The sequence below is a fragment of the Mobula hypostoma genome, chromosome 17 (genome assembly GCF_963921235.1).
Source record: "Mobula hypostoma chromosome 17, sMobHyp1.1, whole genome shotgun sequence".
NCBI lineage: Eukaryota > Metazoa > Chordata > Chondrichthyes > Myliobatiformes > Myliobatidae > Mobula > Mobula hypostoma.
In genome coordinates this window covers 170137-190428 of record NC_086113.1, presented here as the reverse complement: position 1 = coordinate 190428, position 20292 = coordinate 170137, and the positions used below count along the sequence as shown (strand labels likewise).

Here is a 20292-nt window from a genome sequence, read left to right as displayed (position 1 = left end):
AGAGGCATAATATGATTAGGAATAGTCAGCATAGCCTTGTCAAAGGCAGGTTGTGCCTTACGAGCCTGATTGAATTTTTTGAGTATGTGACTAAACACATTGATGAAGGTAGAGCAGTAGATGTAGTGTATATGGATTTCAGCAAGGCATTTGATAAGGTACCTCATGCAAGGCTTATTGAAAAAGTAAGGAGGCATGGGATCCAAGGGGACATTGCTTTGTGGATTCAGAATTGGCTTGCCCACAGAAGATAAAGAGTGGTTGTAGGTGGATCATATTCTGCATGGAGGTCAGTGGTGACCAGTAGTGTGCCTCAGGGAACTGTTCTGGGACCCCTTCTCTTCGTGATTTTTATAAATGACCTGGATGAGGAAGTGGAGGGATGGGTTAGTAAATTTGCTGATGACACAAAGGTTGGGGCTGTTGTAGATAGTGTGGAGGGCTGTCAGAGGTTACAGCAGGATATCGATAGGATGCAAAACTGGGCTGAGAAGTGGCAGATGGAGTTCAACCCAGATAAATGTGAGGTGGTTCATTTTGGTAGGTCAAATATGATGGCAGAATATAGCATTAATGGCAAGACTCTTGACAGTGTGGAGGATCAGAGGGATCTTGGGGTCTGAATCCATAGGACACTCAAAGCTGCTACGCAGGTTGACTCTGCAGTTAAGAAGGCATACGTTGCATTGGCCTTTGGCAACCATGGGATCAGGTTTAGGAGCCAAGAGGTAATGTTGCAGCTATATAGGACCCTGGTCAGACTTGGAGTACTGTGTTCAGTTCTGGTGTATAAGATTATGAGAAGCATTGATCATTTGGATAGTCAGATGCTTTTTTCCAGGGCTGAAATAGCTAACACGAAAGGGCACAGTTTTAAGGTGCTTGGAAGTGGGTACAGAGGAGATGCTAGGCGTAAGTTTTTTTACGCAGAAAGTGGTGAGTGCATGGCATAGGCTGTCAGTGATGGAGATGGATATGATAGGGTCTTTTAAGAGACTCCTGGATAGGTACATGGAGCTTAGGAAAATAGAGGGCTATGGACAGCCCTAGGTAATTTCTAAAATAAGGACATGTTCAGCACAGTATTGTGGGCCGAAGGGCTTGTATTGTGCTGTAGGTTTTCTATGTTTCTATTCAATCTTTCCATCCATCTCAGGTTCTCCAGATATGGCAACATCCATGTAAATTTTCTCTACACTCATTTAATCTTATTTATATCTTTCCTGGATATAGGTGACCAAAACTGCACATGATACTCCATATTAGGCCTCACTGACATCTTATACAACGTCAACATAACATCCCATTTTCTGTACTCAGCACATTGCTTTATGAAGGTCAATATACCAAAAGCTTTCTTATGACTCTATCTACTTTTGGTGCCACTTTAATTGAATAATGGAGCTATAATTCCAGATCCTTTTATTCCACTGAACTCCTCAGTGCCCTACCATTCACTGTTTAAGACCTACCCTAGTTGGTCCTACCAAAGTGTAAAACCTCACACTTGTCTGCATTAAATTCCATCTGCCATTTTTCAACCCATTTTTCCAGCTGGTCCAGATGCCTCTGCAAGCTTTGGTAGACTTCCTTGCTGTCCACTACACCACCAACCTTGGTGTCACGTGCAAATTTTCTGATCCAGTCAACCCTAGGATCATTGGAATCATTGATATAGATGAGAAACAACAACGCACCCAGTACCATTCTCTGCAGCATTGTACTAATCACAGGCCTCCAGTCAGAAAGGTAACCATCTACTGCAACTCTCTGGCTTCTCCCACAAAGCCAATGTCTAACCCAATTTACTACCTCATTTTGAATGCCAAGTGACTGAACCCTCTTGACCAACCTCCCATGCAGGACCTTGTCGAGTGCCTTGCTAAAGTCCTTATAGGCAACATGCACTGCCTTGCCCTCTTGCACTTTCCTGGTAACTTACTTGAAAAAGTCTCTAAGATTAGTTAGACAGAACCTACCATTCACAAAGCCACGCTGACTATCCTTAATCAGAACCATATCTATCCAAATATTAATACATTCAGTCCCTTAGAATACCTTCCAATAACTTTCCAACTACTGATGTCAGGCTCACCAGCCTATAATTGCCTGTTTATTTTTAGAGCCTTTCTTAAACAGTGGAACAACATTGACTCACCTCCAAAGTTTGGCACCTCGTGTCACTAAGGATGACTTAAATATCTCTGCTTGAGCTTTGGCAATTTCTGCACTTGCCTCCCACAAAGGTCCAAGGGAACCCTAACCCAAGGGAACACTTCGTAAGCCTAAGTTGTCTTAAGACAGCAAATGGCTCCTCTTCTGTAATCTGTATAGGGTCCAAGAAGTTGATGCCCCTTTGCTTCACTTCTGTGTCCTTCGTCTGAGTAAATACAGGTGCAAAAGTATCTATTTAAGATCTCCCCCATCTCTTTGGGCTCCATGCATGGTTTACCATTCTGATCTCCCAAAGGACCATTTTGTCCTTTGCTAAACTTTTGCTCTTAGCATATCTGTAAAATCCCTTGGGATTCTCCTTCACCTTGTCTGATAAGACAACCTTGTGACTTTTTTTTTAAACCTCCTGGTTTCTTAAGTGCTCTCTTGCATTTTTTGTACTCCATAAGCACCTCATTTGTTCCTATCTGCCTATACCTTCTGTGCATCTTTTTTTAAACAGGGCCTCAATAGCTCTTCAAAACCAAAGTTCACTACACCTGTTATCATTACCTTTTATTCTGACAAGCTTTGTACTCTCAAAATTTTACTTTTAAAGTCTCCCACTTTCCAAGTATACAATTGCCAGAAAATAACCTGTCCCAATCCACACTTTCCATATCCTTTCTGATATCATCCAAATTTGCCTTTTTTCAATTTAGGTCTAGTCTGCGGGATGAGATTATATCTCTTTGCATATTTACTTTGAAACTAATGGCATTGTGATCGGGAATGCAAAGTATTCCTCTACACAAACTTCTGTCACCTACCCTGTCTCATTCCCTATTAGCGGATAAAGTATCGTGCACACTCTTGTTGTACTTCTATGTACTGATTAAGGAAACTTCCCTGAGAATATTTGACATCTTGTCCTTTTACAGTATGGGAATCCTCGTCAATATGTGGAAAGGTAAAACCATATACTATAACAAACTTAGGTTTCTCGCAACAGTCTGTGATCTCTACAAATTTGTTCCTCTGAATCCCTTGGCACGCATTATGCCTCACTAGACGAGTTCACCAGTCTTTCCTGACTGAGCACTGCCCAACTAGTAATGCCACCCCTCCTCCTCTAATCCCTCATTCTCTATCACGTCTAAAGCATTGGAACCATGGAATATTGGAGAATGTTGGAAGAACTCAGCAGGCCAGGCAGCATCTATGGACAAGGGTATATTCAATGTTTTGGGCTGAGACCCTTCATCAGGATTGGAGAGAGAAAAAAAGATGAGGAGTCAGAGTTGGGGGGGAGGGGAGGAAGAAACACAACGTGATAGGTGAAACTGGGAGGGTGAAGTAAAGAGCTGGGAAGTTGATTGGCAAAAGAGGTACAGGGCTGGAGAAGGGGGAATCAAATAGGAGAGGACAGAAGGCCATGGTAGAGGAGCACCAGAGGGAAGTGATGGGCGGGTAAGGAGCTCTCCTTCACCATTTCCATTTCCCTCTCTCACCTAGTCTCCTTAGTTTCTCTTGTTTGTGCCCAGAATATTGAGCTGCCAATCCTGCCCTCCTGCACCCAACTCTCACTAATGGCTACAAAATCATAGTTTCAGGTATTAATCCATGCGCTGAGCTCATCTACCTTTCCTATGATACTTTTTGCATTGAAATATACACAGCTCAGGACACTAGTAGTAGCATGCTGGACCTTTTGATTTCTGACGTTGTCTGAGGTCTGACCAACATCTGTCTCCATAATCTCTCCACTGTCTGTTCTGGCACTTTGGTTCCCATCCCCTGTGATTCTAGCTTAACTGCATCCCCCCACCCGTAAATTTTCCCACTAGGATTTTAGTCCCCTTCCAGTTTAGGTGCAAACAATCTCTTCTGTACATGTCCCACCTTTCCTGGAAGAGAGCCCAATGATCCAAGAGAGCGTTAGGGCCTTCTTGATGGGGATAGAAGTGTTTTTGGGAGGAGACATCCACGGTAAAAAAAAATGAGGTGGTCAGGGACAGGGAATTGAAGGTTACTGAGGAAATCAAGAGCATGATAAGTGTTCCCAATGTAGGTGGGAAAGAACTAGACCAGGAGGAATAGAATGGAGTCGAGATAAGGCACGTGAGTTCAGTGAGGCAGATGCAGGCAGAGACAATAGCCCTACGCAGATAGCCAGGTTTGTTTGTCTTGGGTAGAAGCGAGCAGTGCAGGGCAAGGAACATGAATTTGGTGGAGTTTGGCCAAGAAGCAGGTGCTAGAGAGTACCCCAGTGGCTATCCCCCTTAACAATAAGTACTCCTGTTTGAGTACTATTGGAGGAGATGGCCTACCTGGGGGAAGCAACAGTGGTCGCACCTCTGGCACAGAGTCTGGCCCTGTGGCTCAGAAGGGTAGGGAAAGGAAGAGGATGGCAGCAGTGATAGGGGACTCTATAGTTAGGGGGTCAGACAAGTGATTCTGTGGACGCAGGAAAGAAACGTGGATGGTAGTTTGCCTCCCAGGTGCCAAGGTCCAGGATGTTTCTGATTGCATCACGATATCTTGAAGTGGGAAGGAGAACAGCCAGAGGTCGTGGTGCATATTGGTACCAACGACATAGGTAGGAAAAAGGAGGAGGTCCTGAAATCAGACTATAGGGAGTTAGGAAGGAAGTTGAAAAGCAGGATCTCAAAGGTAGTAATCTCTGGATTACTGCCTGTGCCACGTGACAGTGAATATAGCAATAGAATGAGGTGAAGGATAAATGTGTGGCTGAAGGGTTACAGTGGGGGCAGGGATTCAGATTTCTGGATCATGGGACCGCTTCTGGGGCGGGTGTGACCTGTACAAAAAGGACGGGTTGCACTTGAATCTGAGGGGGACCAATATCCTGGCGGGAAGGTTTGCAAAGGCTATTGGGGAGAGTTTAAACGAGAATTGCTGGGGGGTGGGAACTGAACTGAAGAGACGGAGGAAAGGGAGGTTGGCTCACAAATAGAGAAAGCTTGGAGACAGTGTGAGTGAGAGGATAGGCGGGTGATAGAGAAGGGACGCACTCAGATCGATGATTTGAGATGTGTCTATTTTAATGTGAGGAGTATTATGAATAAAGCGGATGAGCTTAGAGCGTGGATTAACACTTGAAGCTATGATGTTGTGGCCATTACAGAGACTTGGATGGCTCAGGGGCAGGAATGGCTACTTTAAGTGCTAGGCTTTAGATGTTTCAGAAAGGACAGGCAGGGAGGCAAAAGAGGTGGGGGTGTGGCACTGTTGATCAGAGATATTGTCATGACTGGAGACCAGGAGGAAGTCATGGAGGGATTGTCTACGGAGACTCTGTGGGTGGAAGTTAGGAATAGGAAGGGGTCAATAACTCTACTGGGTGTTTTTTTATAGACCACCCAATAATAACAGGGATATCGAGGAGCAGGTAGGGAGACAGATTCGGGAAAGGAGTACTAATAACAGGGTCGTTGTGGTGGGAGAATTTAATTTCCCAAATATTGATTGGCATTTCCCTAGAGTGAGGGGTTTAGAAGGGGTGGAGTTTGTTAGGTGAGTTCAGGAAAGTTTCTTGACACAATATGTAGATAAGCCTACAAGAGGAGAGGCTGTTCTTGATCTGGTATTGGGAAACGAACCTGGTCAGGTGTCAGATCTCTCAGTGGGAGAGCATTTTGGAGATAGTGATCACAATTCTATCTCTTTTACCATAGCATTGGAGGGGGATAGGAACAAACAAGTTAGGAAAACATTTAATTGGAGTAAGGGGAAATATGAGGCTATCAGGCAGGAACTTGGAAACAGATGTTCTCAGGGAAACGTATGGAAGAAATGTGGCAAATGTTCAGGGGATATTTGCGTGGGGTTCTGAAGAGATACATTCCAATGAGACAGGGAAAGGATAGTAGAGTACAGGAACCATGGTGTGCAAAGGCTGTTGTAAATCTTGTCAAGAAGAAAAGAAGAGTTTACGAAAGGTTCAAAAAACTAGGTAATGATAGAGATCTAGAAGATTATAAGGCTAGTAGGATGGATAAGAATGAAATTAGGACAGCCAGAAGGGGCCATGAGAAGGCCTTGGTGGACAGGATTAAGGAAAACCCCAAGGCATTCTACAAATACGTGAACAGCAAGAGGGTAAGATGTGAGAGAATAGGACGAATCAAGTGTGATAGTGGAAAAGTGTGTATGGATCCGGAGGAGATGGCAGAAGTACTTAGTGAATACTTTGCTTTAGTATTCACTACGGAAAAGGATCTTGGTGATTGTAGGGCTTACTTGCAGCGGACTGAAAAGCTTGAGCATATAGATATTAAGAGGACGAGCTGGAGCTTTTGGAAAGCATCAAATTGGATACGTCACTGGTACCGGACGGGATGTACCCCAGGCTACTGTGGGAAGCGAGGGAGGAGATTGCTGAGCCTCTGGCGATGATCTTTGCATCATCTATGAGGACGGGAGAAATTCCGGAAGATTGGTGGGTTGTGGACATTGTTCCCTTATTCAAGAAAGAGAGTAGGGATAGTCCGGGAAATTATAGACCAGTGAGTCTTACTTCAGTGGTTGGTAAATTGATGGAGAAGATCCTGAGAGGCAGGATTTATGAACATTTGGAGAGGCATAATATGATTAGGAATAGTCAGCATGGCTTTATCAAAGGCAGGTCATGCCTTATGAGCCTGACTGAATTTATTGAGGATGTGACTAAACACATTGATGAAGGTAGAGCCATAAATGTAGTGTATATGCATTTTAGCAAGGCATTTGATAAGGTACCCGATGCAAAGCTTATTGAAGAAGTAAGGAGACATAGGATCCAAGGGGACATTGCTTTGTGGATTCAGAAAGAAAGCAAAGAGTGGTTGTAGATGGGTCATATTCTGCATGGAGGCTGGTGACCAGTAGTGTGCCTCAGGGAACTGTTCTAGGAATTTTATAAATGACCTGGATGAGGAAGTATAGGAATGAGTTAGTAAATTTGCTGATGTCACAAAGGTTGGGGGTGTTGTGGATAGTGTTGAGGGCTGTCAGAGGTTACAGCGGGACATTGATAGGATGCAAAACTGGGCTGAGAAGTGGCAGATGGAGTTCAACCCAGATAAATGTGAGGTGGTTCATTTTGGTAGGTCAAATATGATGGCAGAATATAGCATTAATGGCAAGACTCTTGACAGTGTGGAGGATCAGAGGGATCTTGGGGTCCAAGTCCATAGGACACTCAAAGCTGCTACGCAGGTTGACTCTGTGGTTAAGAAGGCAAACGGTGCATTGGCCTTCATCAATCGTGGGATTGAGTTTAAGAGCTGAGAAGTAATGTTGCAGGTATATAGGACCCTGGTCAGACCCCACTTGGAGTACTGTGGTCAATTCTGGTCTCCTCACTACAGGAAGGATGTGGAAACCATAGAAAGGGTGGAGAGGCAATTAACAAGGATGTTGCCTGGATTGGGGAGCATGCCTTATGAAAATAGGTTAGTGAACTCGGCCTTATCTCTTGGAGAGACGGAGGATGAGAGGTGACCTGATAGAGGTGTATAAGATAATGAGGGGCATTGATCGCATGGGTAGTCAGAGGTTTTTTCCCAGGGTTGAAATGGCTAGCATGCGAGGGCATAGTTTTAAGGTGCCTGGAAGTAGGTACAGAGGAGATGTCAAGGGTAAGTTTTTTACGCAGAGGGTGGTGAGTGTGTGGAATGGGCTGCTGGCAGTGGTGGTGGAGGCGGAAACGATAGGGCCTTTTAAGAGACTCCTGGGTGGATACATGGAGCTTAGAAAAATAGAGGGCTATGGGTAAACCTAGGTAGTTCTAAGGTAAGGACATGTTTGGCACAGCTTTGTGGGCCAAAGGGCCTGTATTGTGCTGTAGGTTTTCTATGTTTCTAGTGCATGAGAGGTCTCCAGAGTTGATGAGGTCAGTAACGATTTTGGAGACAATTTTCTGATAGTCTTGAGTGGAGTCCTGTTCAAGAGGTGGGTTTGAGGAGGTGTCTTGAGAGTTGCAGCCTGGCTTCAGCAAGGAGAGGTCAGTCCGCCAGGTAACCACAGCTCCTCCTTTGTGGTTTTGATGGTAAGAACTGCATACAGTACAATAATTTTATCCTGCTGGAATATACTGTAGTTCCAGTCAGCACACTACAGAAAGAAAGTGATGACAGTGAATAAAATAAAACATGCGGGTGTAGTTTTATGTGCTTAACAAAAGCCGTAGTCCTTCCATTACGAACAAAACCAAAAGTAGTCGCCGTACACTGACAGCATTATGTCAGACGTCGTCTCTTGAAGTGAACACAACTCAGTGGTGGTCCTGATGAAGGGTCTCCGCCCGAAACGTTGACTCTACTCTTTTCCGTAGTACTGAGTTCCTCCAGTACTTGGTATGTGTTGTTTCGGATTTCCAGCTTCTTCAGATTGCTCAAGTTTGTTTTCATAGCCACGAGACACTGAGGGGGAGACGGAGTCATCCCGGCTTTAGGCGGCGCTCAATGCGGAGGATCCCTTCTTCAGGTCCTGGTGCGTGTGCTGGCGTGGGCTACTCGCGGTGCGAAGATGGTCAAACTGAGTAAAGAGAGCAAACAGCGGCTGCAGCAGGTGTTCCGTGTCACCCAGTTCGCTATCCGCTGGGGCTTCATCCCAACCGTGCTTTACCTGGGTCAGTACCGTCGGTGGCCTGCGCCGGGGCTCGCGGGGCGGCTTCAGTCCTCGCGGTGAGGCCCAGGACGGCTGAGGATGCAAGGGCTGGGGAGGCGGGGGGCTAAGGATAGCTGGCTAACTAAAGATCGGGGGTGGGGGCGAATGCCTAACGGCTGCTGAGCATATGGGGAGGGGGCGAAGGGCTAAGTGAGGCTGAATGAGGGGAGGGTAGGGGGCCTGGTCCCGAGGGCGCATGATGGTGTGGGAGGGTGTGTCCCAAGGGCGCCTGAGGGTGTGTGGAGGAAGAGGGGAACCCAAGGGCGCCTGAGGGAGTGGCAAGGACCTAATTGCGGCTATGTGTGTGGAAGGGGCCCAAGGGCAGCTGAGCAGATGTGCGGGGGGGGGGGGGCTCAAGAACGGCTGAGCCTGGTGGGTATGGTCAGGGCCGGGGAGGCGGAGGTCTATGTGTGGAGGGGTGAGGAGTGAGAATCAGAATAAGTATGTAGATTTACAATGAAAAGTGGTAAGAGGAAATTAATGGAATTGTGAAAACCAACATAGAGCCAATTCTATTCATAAATCTGTGCCACAAGTATAAGAAATATTAAGCATTTTGGGGGATCTGACTCACTGGCATATCATTTACTGTATAATTATGTCTCCTCTCCTTGCTTCCACTTTACTATATTGGTGTCTTGTGATTTATTGTTTGAATTATGATAATGAGGAACTTCATCTAATGGATAGGAATGATGTGGCAGTTGTGTGGTAGGGCAGGAATGGATTCTCAATACTCCTGGATTTTAGTGCTTTAAAAGGGATAGAGAGGGCGGAAAAAGGGGAGGAGGGGTGGCATTACTGGTCAGGGATACTATTATAGCTACAGAAAGGGTGGGTAATGTAGCAGGATCCTCTTTTGAATCAGTATGGGTGGAAGTTAGGAACAGGAAGGGAGCAGTTACTCTATTGGGGGTATTCTATAGGCCCCCTGGTAGCAGCAGAGATCCAGAGGAGCAGATTGGGAGGCAGATTTTGGAAAGGTGCAAAAATAACAGGGTTGTTATCATGGGTGACTTTAACTTCCCTAATATTGATTGGCACCTTATTAGTTCCAAGGGTTTAGATGGGGCGGAGTTTGTTAAGTGTGTCCAGGACGGATTCCTGTCACAGTATGTGGACAGGCCGACTCGGGGGAATGCCATACTAGATCTAGTACTAGGTAATGAACCGGGTCAGGTCACAGATCTCTCAGCGGGTGAGCATCTGGGGGACAATGACCACCGCTCCCTGGCCTTCAGCATTATCATGGAAAAGGATAGAATTAGAGAGGACAGGAAAATTTTTAATTGGGGAAGGGCAAATTATGAGACTATAAGGCTAGAACTTGTGGGTGTGAATTGGGATGATGTTTTTGCAGGGAAATTGTACTGTGGACATGTGGTCGATGTTTAGAGATCTCTTGCAGGATGTTAGGGATAAATTTGTCCCGATGAGGAAGATAAAGAATGGTATGGTGAAGGAACCATGGGTGACAAGTGAGGTGGAAAATCTAGTCAGGTGGAAGAAGGCAGCGTACATGAGGTTTAGGAAGCAAGGATCAGATGGGTCTATTGAGGAATATAGGGAAGCAAGAAAGGAGCTTAAGAAGGGGCTGAGAAGAGCAAGAAGGGGGCATGAGAAGGCCTTGGCGAGTAGAGTAAAGGAAAACCCCAAAGCATTCTTCAATTATGTGAAGAAAAAAAGGATGACAGGAGTGAAGGTAGGACCTATTTGAGATAAAGGTGGGAAGATGTGCCTGGAGGCTGCGGAAGTGAGCGAGGTCCTCAGTGAATACTTCTCTTCAGTATTCACCAATGAGAGAGAACTTGATGATGGTGAGGACAATATGAGTGAAGTTGATGTTCTGGAGCATGTTGATATTAAGGGAGAGGAGGTGCTGGAGTTGTTAAAATACATTAGGACTGATAAGTCCCCGGGGCCTGACGGAATATTCCCCAGGCTGCTTCACGAGACGAGGGAAGAGATTGCTGAGCCTCTGGCTAGGATCTTTATCTCCTCGTTGTCAACGGGAATGGTAGTACCGGAGGATTGGAGGGAGGCAAATGTTGTTCCCTTGTTCAAAAAAGGTAGTAGGGATAGTCCAGGTAATTATAGACCAGTGAGCCTTACGTCTGTGGTGGGAAAGCTGTTGGAAAAGATTCTTAGAGATAGGATCTCTGGGCATTTAGAGAATCATGGTCTGATCAGGGACAGTCAGTATTGCTTTGTGAAGGACAGATCCTGTCTAACAAGCCTGATAGAGTTCTTTGAGGAGGTGACCAGGCATATAGATGAGGGTAGTGCAGTGGATGTGATCTACATGGATTTTAGTAAGGCATTTGACAAGGTTCCACACGGTTGGCTTATTCAGAAAGTCAGAAGGCATGGGATCCAGGGAAGTTTGGCCAGGTGGATTCAGAATTGGCTTGCCTGCAGAAGGCAGAGAGTCGTGGTGGAGGGAGTACATTCAGATTGGAGGATTGTGACTAGTGGTGTCCTACAAGGATCTGTTCTGGGACCTCTACTTTTCGTGATTTTTATTAACGACCTGGATGTGGGGGTAGAAGGGTGGGTTGGCAAGTTTGCAGACGACACAAAGGTTGGTGGTGTTGTAGATAGTGTGGAAGATTGTCAAAGATTGCAGAGAGACAGTGATAGGATGCAAAAGTGGGCTGAGAAGTGGCAGATGGAATTCAACCCAGAGAAGTGTGAGGTGGTACACTTTGGAAGGACAAACTCCAAGGCAGAGTACAAAGTAAATGGCAGGATACTTTGTAGTGTGGAGGAGCAGAGGGATCTGGGGGTACATGTCCACAGATCCCTGAAAGTTGCCTCACAGGTGGATAGGGTAGTTAAGAAAGCTTATGGGGTGTTAGCTTTCATAAGTTGAGGGATAGAGTTTAAGAGTCGTGATGTAATGATGCAGCTCTATAAAACTCTGGTTAGGCCACACTTGGAGTACTGTGTCCAGTTCTGGTCACCTCACTATAGGAAGGATGGTGAAGCATTGGAAAGGGTACAGAGGAGATTTACCAGGATGCTGCCTGGTTTAGAAAGTATGCATTATGATCTGAGATTAAGGGAGCTAGGGCTTTACTCTTTGGAGAGAAGGAGGATGAGAGGAGACATGATAGAGGTGTACAAGATAATAAGAGGAATAGATAGAGTGGATAGCCAGCGCCTCTTCCCCAGGGCACCACTGCTCAATACAAGAGGACATGGCTTTAAAGTAAGGGGTGGGAAGTTCAAGGGGGATACTCAGAGAGTGGTTGGTGTGTGGAATGCGCTGCCTGAGTCAGTGGTGGAGGCAGATACACTAGTGAAGTTTAAGAGACTACTGGACAGGTATATGGAGGAATTTAAGGTGGGGGCTTATGTGGGAGGCAGGGTTTGAGGGTCGGCATAACATTGTGGGCCGAAGGGCCTGTACTGTGCTGTACTATTCTATGTTCTATGTATGTCTATTGCAGGGGCCCTTACGGAGGAGGCAGTCTATAAAACAAAATGGCTGCAATAATTTGCCAGAATCTGAGTGTTCTTTCTAAGATTTGTATATGCAAAAAATAAATATGTCTTTATTCCAGGTGAATTCACAATTGAATGTAAGATATCATGTAGTTGCTGATGAATGTTTGGTCACTCCAGCTGAAGGCGTGGATTATTCACAGTGGTTCGTACTGTCTACATGTGCAGTTTCTTTGTGTTAAATTTAGTATTTTTATATATAGTTGAATGTGAGTCAACTACACGTGTTCTCTCAGCTAAGACTTGAAATTATCGTCCTCGGTGCTTGGGAAGATGTTAAGGATGAGGTGATGGAGTACTTGGTGACACAGGATAAGATGGCACAAAGTCAGCATGGTTTCCTTGACGGACCTATTGGAATTCTTTGAGGAGATTACAAGTAGGATAGATAAAGGGGATGCAATGGATGTTGTATATTTGGACTTTCAGAAGGCCTTTGACAAGGTGCCACACATGAGGCTGCTTTCCAAGATAAGAGCACATGGTATTACTGGAAAGTTACTAATATGGTTAGAGCATTAGCTGATTGGTAGGAGGCAGCAAGTAGGAATAAAAGGATCATTTTCTGGTTAGTTGCCTGTGACCAGTGGTGTACCACAGGGGTCGGTGTTGGGATCGCCTCTTTTTATGCTGTATATTAATGATTTAGATGATGGAATAAATGGCTTTGGTGCCAAGTTTACAGGTGATACGAAGATTGGTGGAGGGGCAGGTAGTGTTGAGGAAACAGGTAGGATGCAGAAGGACTTAGAGAGATTAGGAGAATGGGTAAGAAAGTGGCAAATGAAAAACAATGTTGGAAAATACATGGTCATGCACTTTGGTAGTAGAAATAAATGTGCGGACTATTTATTCAACAGGGTGAAAATCCAGGACTCTGGGGTGCAAAAGGACTTAGGAGTCCTTGTGCACAACATCCAAAAGGTTAACTTGCAGGTTGAGTCAGTGGTGAGGAAGGCAAATGCCATGTTAGCAATCATTTCAAGAGGTCTACAATACATGAACAAGGATGTGATGCTGAGGCTTTATAAGGCACTGGTGAGACCTCACCTTGAGTATTGCAGACAGTTTTAAGCCCCTCGTAAACACCAAATAATCTGCAGATGCTGGGGTCAAAGCAACACTCACAACACGCTGGAGGAACTCAGCAGGTCGGGCAGCATCCATGGAAAAGATCAGTCGACATTTCGGGCTGGAACCCTTCGTCAGGACTGTAGAGGGAAGGGGCAGAGGCCCTATAAAGAAGGTGGGGGGAGGGTGGGAAGGAGAAGGCTGGTGGGTTCCAGGAGAAAAACCAGTAAGGGGAAAGATAAAGGGGAGGGGGAGGGGAAGCAGGGAGGGGATAGGCAGGAAAGGTGAAGAAGAAATAGGGGAAAACACAATGGGTAGTAGAAGGAGGCGGAACCAAGAGGGAGGAGGTAGGCAGCTGGGGGAGGGGGCAGAGTGACATAGGGATAGGGGAAGGGAGGGGGAGGGAATTACCAGAAGTTGGAGAATTCTATGTTCATACCAAGGGGCTGGAGACTACCTGGATGGTATATACCATCTGAGGTGTTGCTCCTCCAACCTGAGTTTAGCCTCATCATGGCAGTAGAGGAGGCCATGTATGGACATATCTGAATGGGAGTGGGAAGCAGAGTTGAAGTGGGTGGCTACTGGGAGATCCTGTCTGTTGTGGCGGACGGAGCGGAGGTGCTCGACGAAGTGGTCCCCCAATCTGTGTCGGGTTTCGCCGATGTAGAGGAGGCCGCACCGGGAGCACCGGATGCAATAGATGACCCCAACAGGCTCACAAGTGAAGTGTTGCCTCACTTGGAAGTACTGTTTGGGGCTCTGAATGGTGGCAAGAGAGGAGGTGTAGGGACAGGTGTAGCACTTGCGCTTACAAGGATAAGTGCCAGGTGGGAGATCCGTGGGGAATGATGCTGCCCGACCTGCTGAGCTCCTCCAGCGTGTTGTGAGTGTTAGTTTTAAGCCCCTCATCTTAGAAAAGATGTGCTAGCATTGGAGAGGGTCCAGAGGAGGTTCACAAGAATGATTCCAGGAATGAAAGGGTTATCATACAAGGAACGTTTGATGGCTCTGGGTCTGTACTCGCTGGAATTCAGAAAGATGAGGGGGGATGTCATTGAAACCTTTCGAATGTTGAAAGGCCTAGACAGAGTAGATGTGGAAAAGGATGTTTCCCATTGTGGGAGAGTCTAGGACAAAAGCGTACAGCTTCAAGATAGAGGGGCGCTCTTTTGAAACAGAAATACAGAGAAATTTCTTTAGCCAAAGGGTGGTGAATTTGTTGCCCCGTGGAGCTGTGGAGGCCAGGTCTCTGGGTGTATCTAAGGCAGAGATCAATAGGTTCTTGATTGGACATAGCATCAAAGGTTACAGAGAGAAAGCTGGGAAAAATGGGGTTGAGGAAGAGAGAAAAAAAGGATCAGCCATGATTTGAATGGTGGAATAGAGCAGACTTGATGGGCCAGATGGCCTAATTCTGCTCCTGTCTTATGGTCTAAGACTTTTATTTAGTTTGTAAGCATTTATTTTAAAGCGGTATGAAAAAAAAACTGAACTGCTGAAAACACTCAGATCAAACAGCATTTGTGGAAAGGGAAACAGATGATGTTTCACGTCCAGGATCCTTTATCATTTACAAATTTGAGGTTTTTAAGAAAGCCCCAGCACAATGAGTAAGGAGGCTATAAAAAGCACAGAAACTCGTGTGGTTGTCCTTGTGATGCCCTGACATCACTGAGCAAGATTTTGAAATTCATTAAAAAATCTATTTTCAGCACAAGTTTTCCAGTTTCATCTGTTAATCCTTGCATTGGTGATAGCAGTGGCATTTTTGAAAATTGGTCAATTGGCAAATTTTCTGTAAACTCTTTAGTTTTTAACTGATGGGCCATTTTCATGGTTCTGCAATTACTTTAAGTTGTTAACATTCAGACCAGGCAGGCCGCTACTCAGAGATGGTGCAGGTGAAGTCCGTTCTGTTAAATGTTCTTTCAGGTATTGAATTCCAAATTTATTGCTAATATTTACAAAGGTGCTGAATTTATTCCCTGTGAAGTAAAATAAAGGTACCTTGCCAATTTTGAGTTTGTCCTGAAAATTAGCGTTGAAGAGAAACATATGGTATTGTACATACCATTAGAAGTTATGTAAATTCCAAAAATTCACACATGATTAGAGAGGAAGTATAGTATTTTTACTTTCATTGTGATTATTCATTAAATATAGTGAAATCTCAGAGGAAAGCAATTCAACTGCCATATTCACAAAAGGCTCCGAACAAATCTAAATAGTGTAGTTTTACAATGGTAACAAGTAAAGCAGTGTATTTAGGGAAGGAAATTTCCTATAAGTCCTGAGTCCCAATGTCTTTGTGAGTCTTGATGAAAGGATTTTGACCTTTGTCATTTGTTCTGTAAGCCAAGCTTTCTCTGACCTTTTCAGTTCTTGACATCCTAAGTCAAATTGTAGAATTAATGTCAAATGCTTAAATGTCTAGAACTGTTTTATTAAAAATCTCTGTGTGTACTGGTTAAAGAGCCTGAGGGCCGTAATTATCATTAATGGGAAAGAAATCGGTTGATTGAATGGAAGGATAGATAGAGGTGTTCAAGAAGCTGTTAGATTGGTACATGAATGTGCAGAAAATGGAGGGAAATGACATGTAGGCAGAAGGGATTCGTTTAATTGGGCACTTGTTTACTAATTTATTTAGTTTGCCACAAACATTGTGGGCCAAGGGCCTGTTCCTATTGTTCTGAGCAATGTACAGTATATATGAAGAACAAAATTGGTCTGAAAAGTTAGACTTTTAAGACATAGGAGCAAAATTTAGCCATTCGGCTCATCGACTTTGCTCCGCCATTCCATTGTGGCTGATCCCAGATCAAACTCAATCCCCTATATCTGCCTTCTCACCAGATCCTTTGATGCCCTGATCGATCAGGAAACAGTCAACTTCCACCTTAAGTATACCCGCGGACTTGGCCACCAACACAGTCTGTGGTAGAGCATTCCACAGATTTACTATGCTCTGGCTAACAAAATTCCTTCTTAACTCTGTTCTAAAAGGTCACTCCTCAATTTTGAGGCTGTGCCCTCTAGTTCTGCATACCCCCACCATAGGAACCATCCTGTCCACATCCACCCTATCTAGTCCTTTCAACATTCGGTAGATTTCAACAAGATCTCCCTGCATTCTTCTAAATTCCAGTGAGGTCCTGTTGTACCACTGATGGATTCAGGGGTCAGTGACAATTAGTCCCTTGTGAATCATTCTTGGTATAATTATTAGGGTAGCCTTGTCTTTCCAGAACCCCGAAGTCTCCCCCCATCTTCCCCCACCCACACATAAGCAGCAGCAAAGCAACGACCCCCCCAACAGAAAAAAAAGCATCTGCACCCTCCACTGAGCACTCAAGCGTGCAGCAAAGCATCAATAAAGACACAGACTAGCAGTACCCCAAAGACTACTCGTTCACCTGGTAATCCAACATACCACAGGTTCTCTCTCTCCCTAATAAGGGAAAAAGAGGTGTCCCTGTTTCACAGCGAGAGGGGAGACATAACAAACAACTCGCTGATTTACGATGTTAAAAGTCTGTCGCGTCGCTTCTTCCGAGCTCTGTGCCCAAAGAGCACGGATCTCTGGGCACACAGCCAGCTTACTGCTTACGATCTTCCGTCTCCCATGACACACCAGATTCCTGCAGCAGCACCAACCTTGAGTCTGCCCGCCTCCAGAGCCTCTAATTCTCCAATTCCCTGTCCAAAAATGCTATGGGAGTACTTTCACCTTATGGACAACAGCATAGGAGAATTATACCACCTCAATGGTAGACTGGGATGAACAATAAATGTTTAGAAACCATGGAAACCATAGAAAAACTACAGCACAGAAACAGGCCTTTTGGCCCTTCTTGGCTGTGCTGAACCCTTTTCTGCCCAGTCCCACTGACCTGCACACGGATCATATCCCTTCATACACCTCCCATCCATGTATCTGTCCAATTTATTCTTAAATGTTAAAAAAGAACCCGCATTTACCACCTCGTCTGGCAGCTCATTCCATACTCCCACCACTCTCTGTGTGAAGAAGCCCCCCTTAATGTTCCCTTTAAACTTTCCCCCTTCACCCTTAACCCATGTCCTCTGGTTTTTTTCTCCCCTTGCCTCAGTGGAAAAAGCCTGTTTGCATTCACTCTATCTATACCCATCATAATTTTATATACCTCTATCAAATCTCCCCTCATTCTTCTATGCTCCAGGGAATAAAGTCCTAACCTATTCAACCTTTCTCTGTAATTGAGTTTCTCAAGTCCCGGCAACATCCTTGTAAACCTTCTCTGCACTCTTTTCAACCTTATTTATATCCTTCCTGTAATTTGGTGACCAAAACTGAACACAATACTCCAGATTTGGCCTCACCAATGCCCTCATCATAACATTCCAGCTCTTATACTCAATACTTTGATTAATAAAGGCCAATGTACCAAAAGCTCTCTTTACGACCCTATCTACCTGTGACGCCACTTTTAGGGAATTTTATATCTGTATTCCCAGATCCCTCTGTTCTACTGCACTCCTCAGTGCCTTACCATTAACCCTATATGTTCTACCTTGGTTTGTCCTTCCAACGTGCAATACCTCACATTTGTCTGTATTAAACTCCATCTGCCATTTTTCATCCCATTCTTCCAGCTGGTCCAAGACCCTGTGCAGGCTCTGAAAACCTTCCTCACTGTCTACTACACCTCCAATCTTTGTATCATCAGCAAATTTGCTGATCCAATTTACCACGTTATCATCCAGATCATTGATATACATGACAAATAACAATGGACCCAGCACTGATCTCTGTGGCACACCACTAGTCACAGGCCTCCACTCGGAGAAGCAATTCTCTACTACCACTCTTTGGCTTCTTCCATTGAGCCAATGTCTAATCCAATTTACCACCTCTCCATGTATACCTAGCGACTGAATTTTCCTAACTAACCTCCCATGCGGGACCTTGTCAAAGGCCTTACTGAAGTCCATGTAGACAATATCCACTGCCTTCCCTTCATCCACTTTCCTGGTAACCTCCTCGAAAAACTCCAATAGATTGGTCAAACATGACCTACCACGCACAAAGCCATGTTGACTCTCCCTAATAAGTCCCTGTCTATCCAAATGCTTGTAGATTCTGTCTCTTAGTACTCCCTCCAATAACTTACCTACTACCGACGTTAAACTTACCGCCCTATAATTTCCCGGATTACTTTTCGATCCTTTTTTAAACAACGGAACAACATGAGCCACTCTCCAATCTTCCGGCACCTCACCTGTAGACAGCGACATTTAAAATATTTCTGCCAGGGTCCCTGCAATTTCAACACTAGTCTCCTTCAAGGTCCGAGGGAACACCCTGACAGGTCCCGGGGATTTATCCACTTTAATTTTCCTCAAGACAGCAAGCACCTCCTCCTTTTCAATCTGTACATTTTGCATGATCTCACTACTTGTTTCCCTTAACTCCATAGACTTCATGCCAGTTTCCTTAGTAAATACAGATGCAAAAAACCTATTTAAGGTCTCCCCCATTTCCTTTGGTTCCACACATACCGACCACTCTGATCTTCAAGAGGACCAATTTTATCCCTTACAATCCTTTTGCTCGTAATATACCTGTAAAAGCTCTTTGGATTATCCTTCACTTTGACTGCCAAGGCAACCTCATGTCTTTTAGCCCTCCTGATTTCTTTCTTAAGTATTTTCTTGCACTTCTTATACTCCCAAGCACCTTATTTACTCCCTGTTTCCTATACATGTCATACAACTCCCTCTTCTTCTTTATCAGAGTTGCAATATCCCTTGAGAACCAAGGTTTCTTATTCGTATTCACTTTGCCTTTAATCCAGACAGGAACATACAAACTCTGCACTCTCAAAATTTCTCCTTTGAAGGCTTCCCACCTACCGATCACATCTTTGCCAGAGAACAACCTGTCCCAATCCACGCTTTTTAGATCCTTTCTCATTTCTTCAAATTTGGCCTTCTTCCAGTTCAGAACCTCAACCCTAGGACCAGATCTATCCTTGTCCATGATCAAGTTGAAACTAATGTTGTTATGATCACCAGAACCAAAGTGCTCCCCTACACAGACTTCCGTCACTTGTCCTAACTTGTTTCCTAACAGGAGATCCAATATTGCATCCCCTCTAGTTGGTTCCTCTATATATTGATTTAGAAAACTTTCCTGAACACATTTTACAAACTCTAAACCATCCAGACCCCTAACAGTATGGGAGTCCCAATCAATATATGGAAAATTAAAATCCCCTACCACCAGAACTTTGTTTCCTGCAGTTGCCTGCTATCTCTCTGCAGATTTGCTCTTCCAATTCTCATTGACTATTGGGTGGTCTGTAATACAATCCCACTAATGTGGCCATACCTTTCCTGTTTCTCAGCTCCACCCATAAGGACTCAGTAGATAAGCCCTCTAATCTGGCCTGCCTGAGCACTGCTGTAATATTTTCCCTAACAAGCAATGCTACTCCCCCACCTTTCATTCCTATGCCTCGATCACATCTGAAATAGCGGAACCCTGGAATATTAAGCTGCCAGTCCTGCCCCTCCTGTAGCCAAGTTCCACTAATTGCTATAATGTCATAATTCCACATGTCAATCCACGCCCTCAACTCTTCCACCTTCCCCGCAATACTCCTGGCATTGAAATATATACACCTCAGAAGATTTTTACCACCACTCAGAACCTTTCTATTAGCGGATTTGCTTGAACTTTTAACATTATTTATTTTCACCCCAGCCACACTGTCAGCTCTGGCTCTCTGGTTCCCATTCCCCTGCAAATCTAGTTTAAAGCCTCCCCAATAGCACTAACAAACCTCCCTGAAAGGATATTGGTCCCCCTGCAGTTCAAGTGTAACCCGTCTCTCTTGTACA

General features: G+C 44.8%; 1 protein-coding gene across 1 annotated transcript in view; it reads left to right on the top strand.

Annotated features, from left to right (window-relative positions):
* The first annotated feature begins 8617 nt into the window (after positions 1 to 8617).
* Positions 8618 to 20292, top strand: part of tomm7 (translocase of outer mitochondrial membrane 7 homolog (yeast)) — a 33821-nt gene continuing 22146 nt past the window's right edge. Inside the window, exon 1 of the mRNA XM_063069399.1 lies at positions 8618 to 8788. Within this exon, the coding sequence (XP_062925469.1) occupies positions 8686 to 8788 (103 nt within the window). The 5' untranslated portion in view covers positions 8618 to 8685. The remainder of the gene's footprint in view (positions 8789 to 20292) is intronic.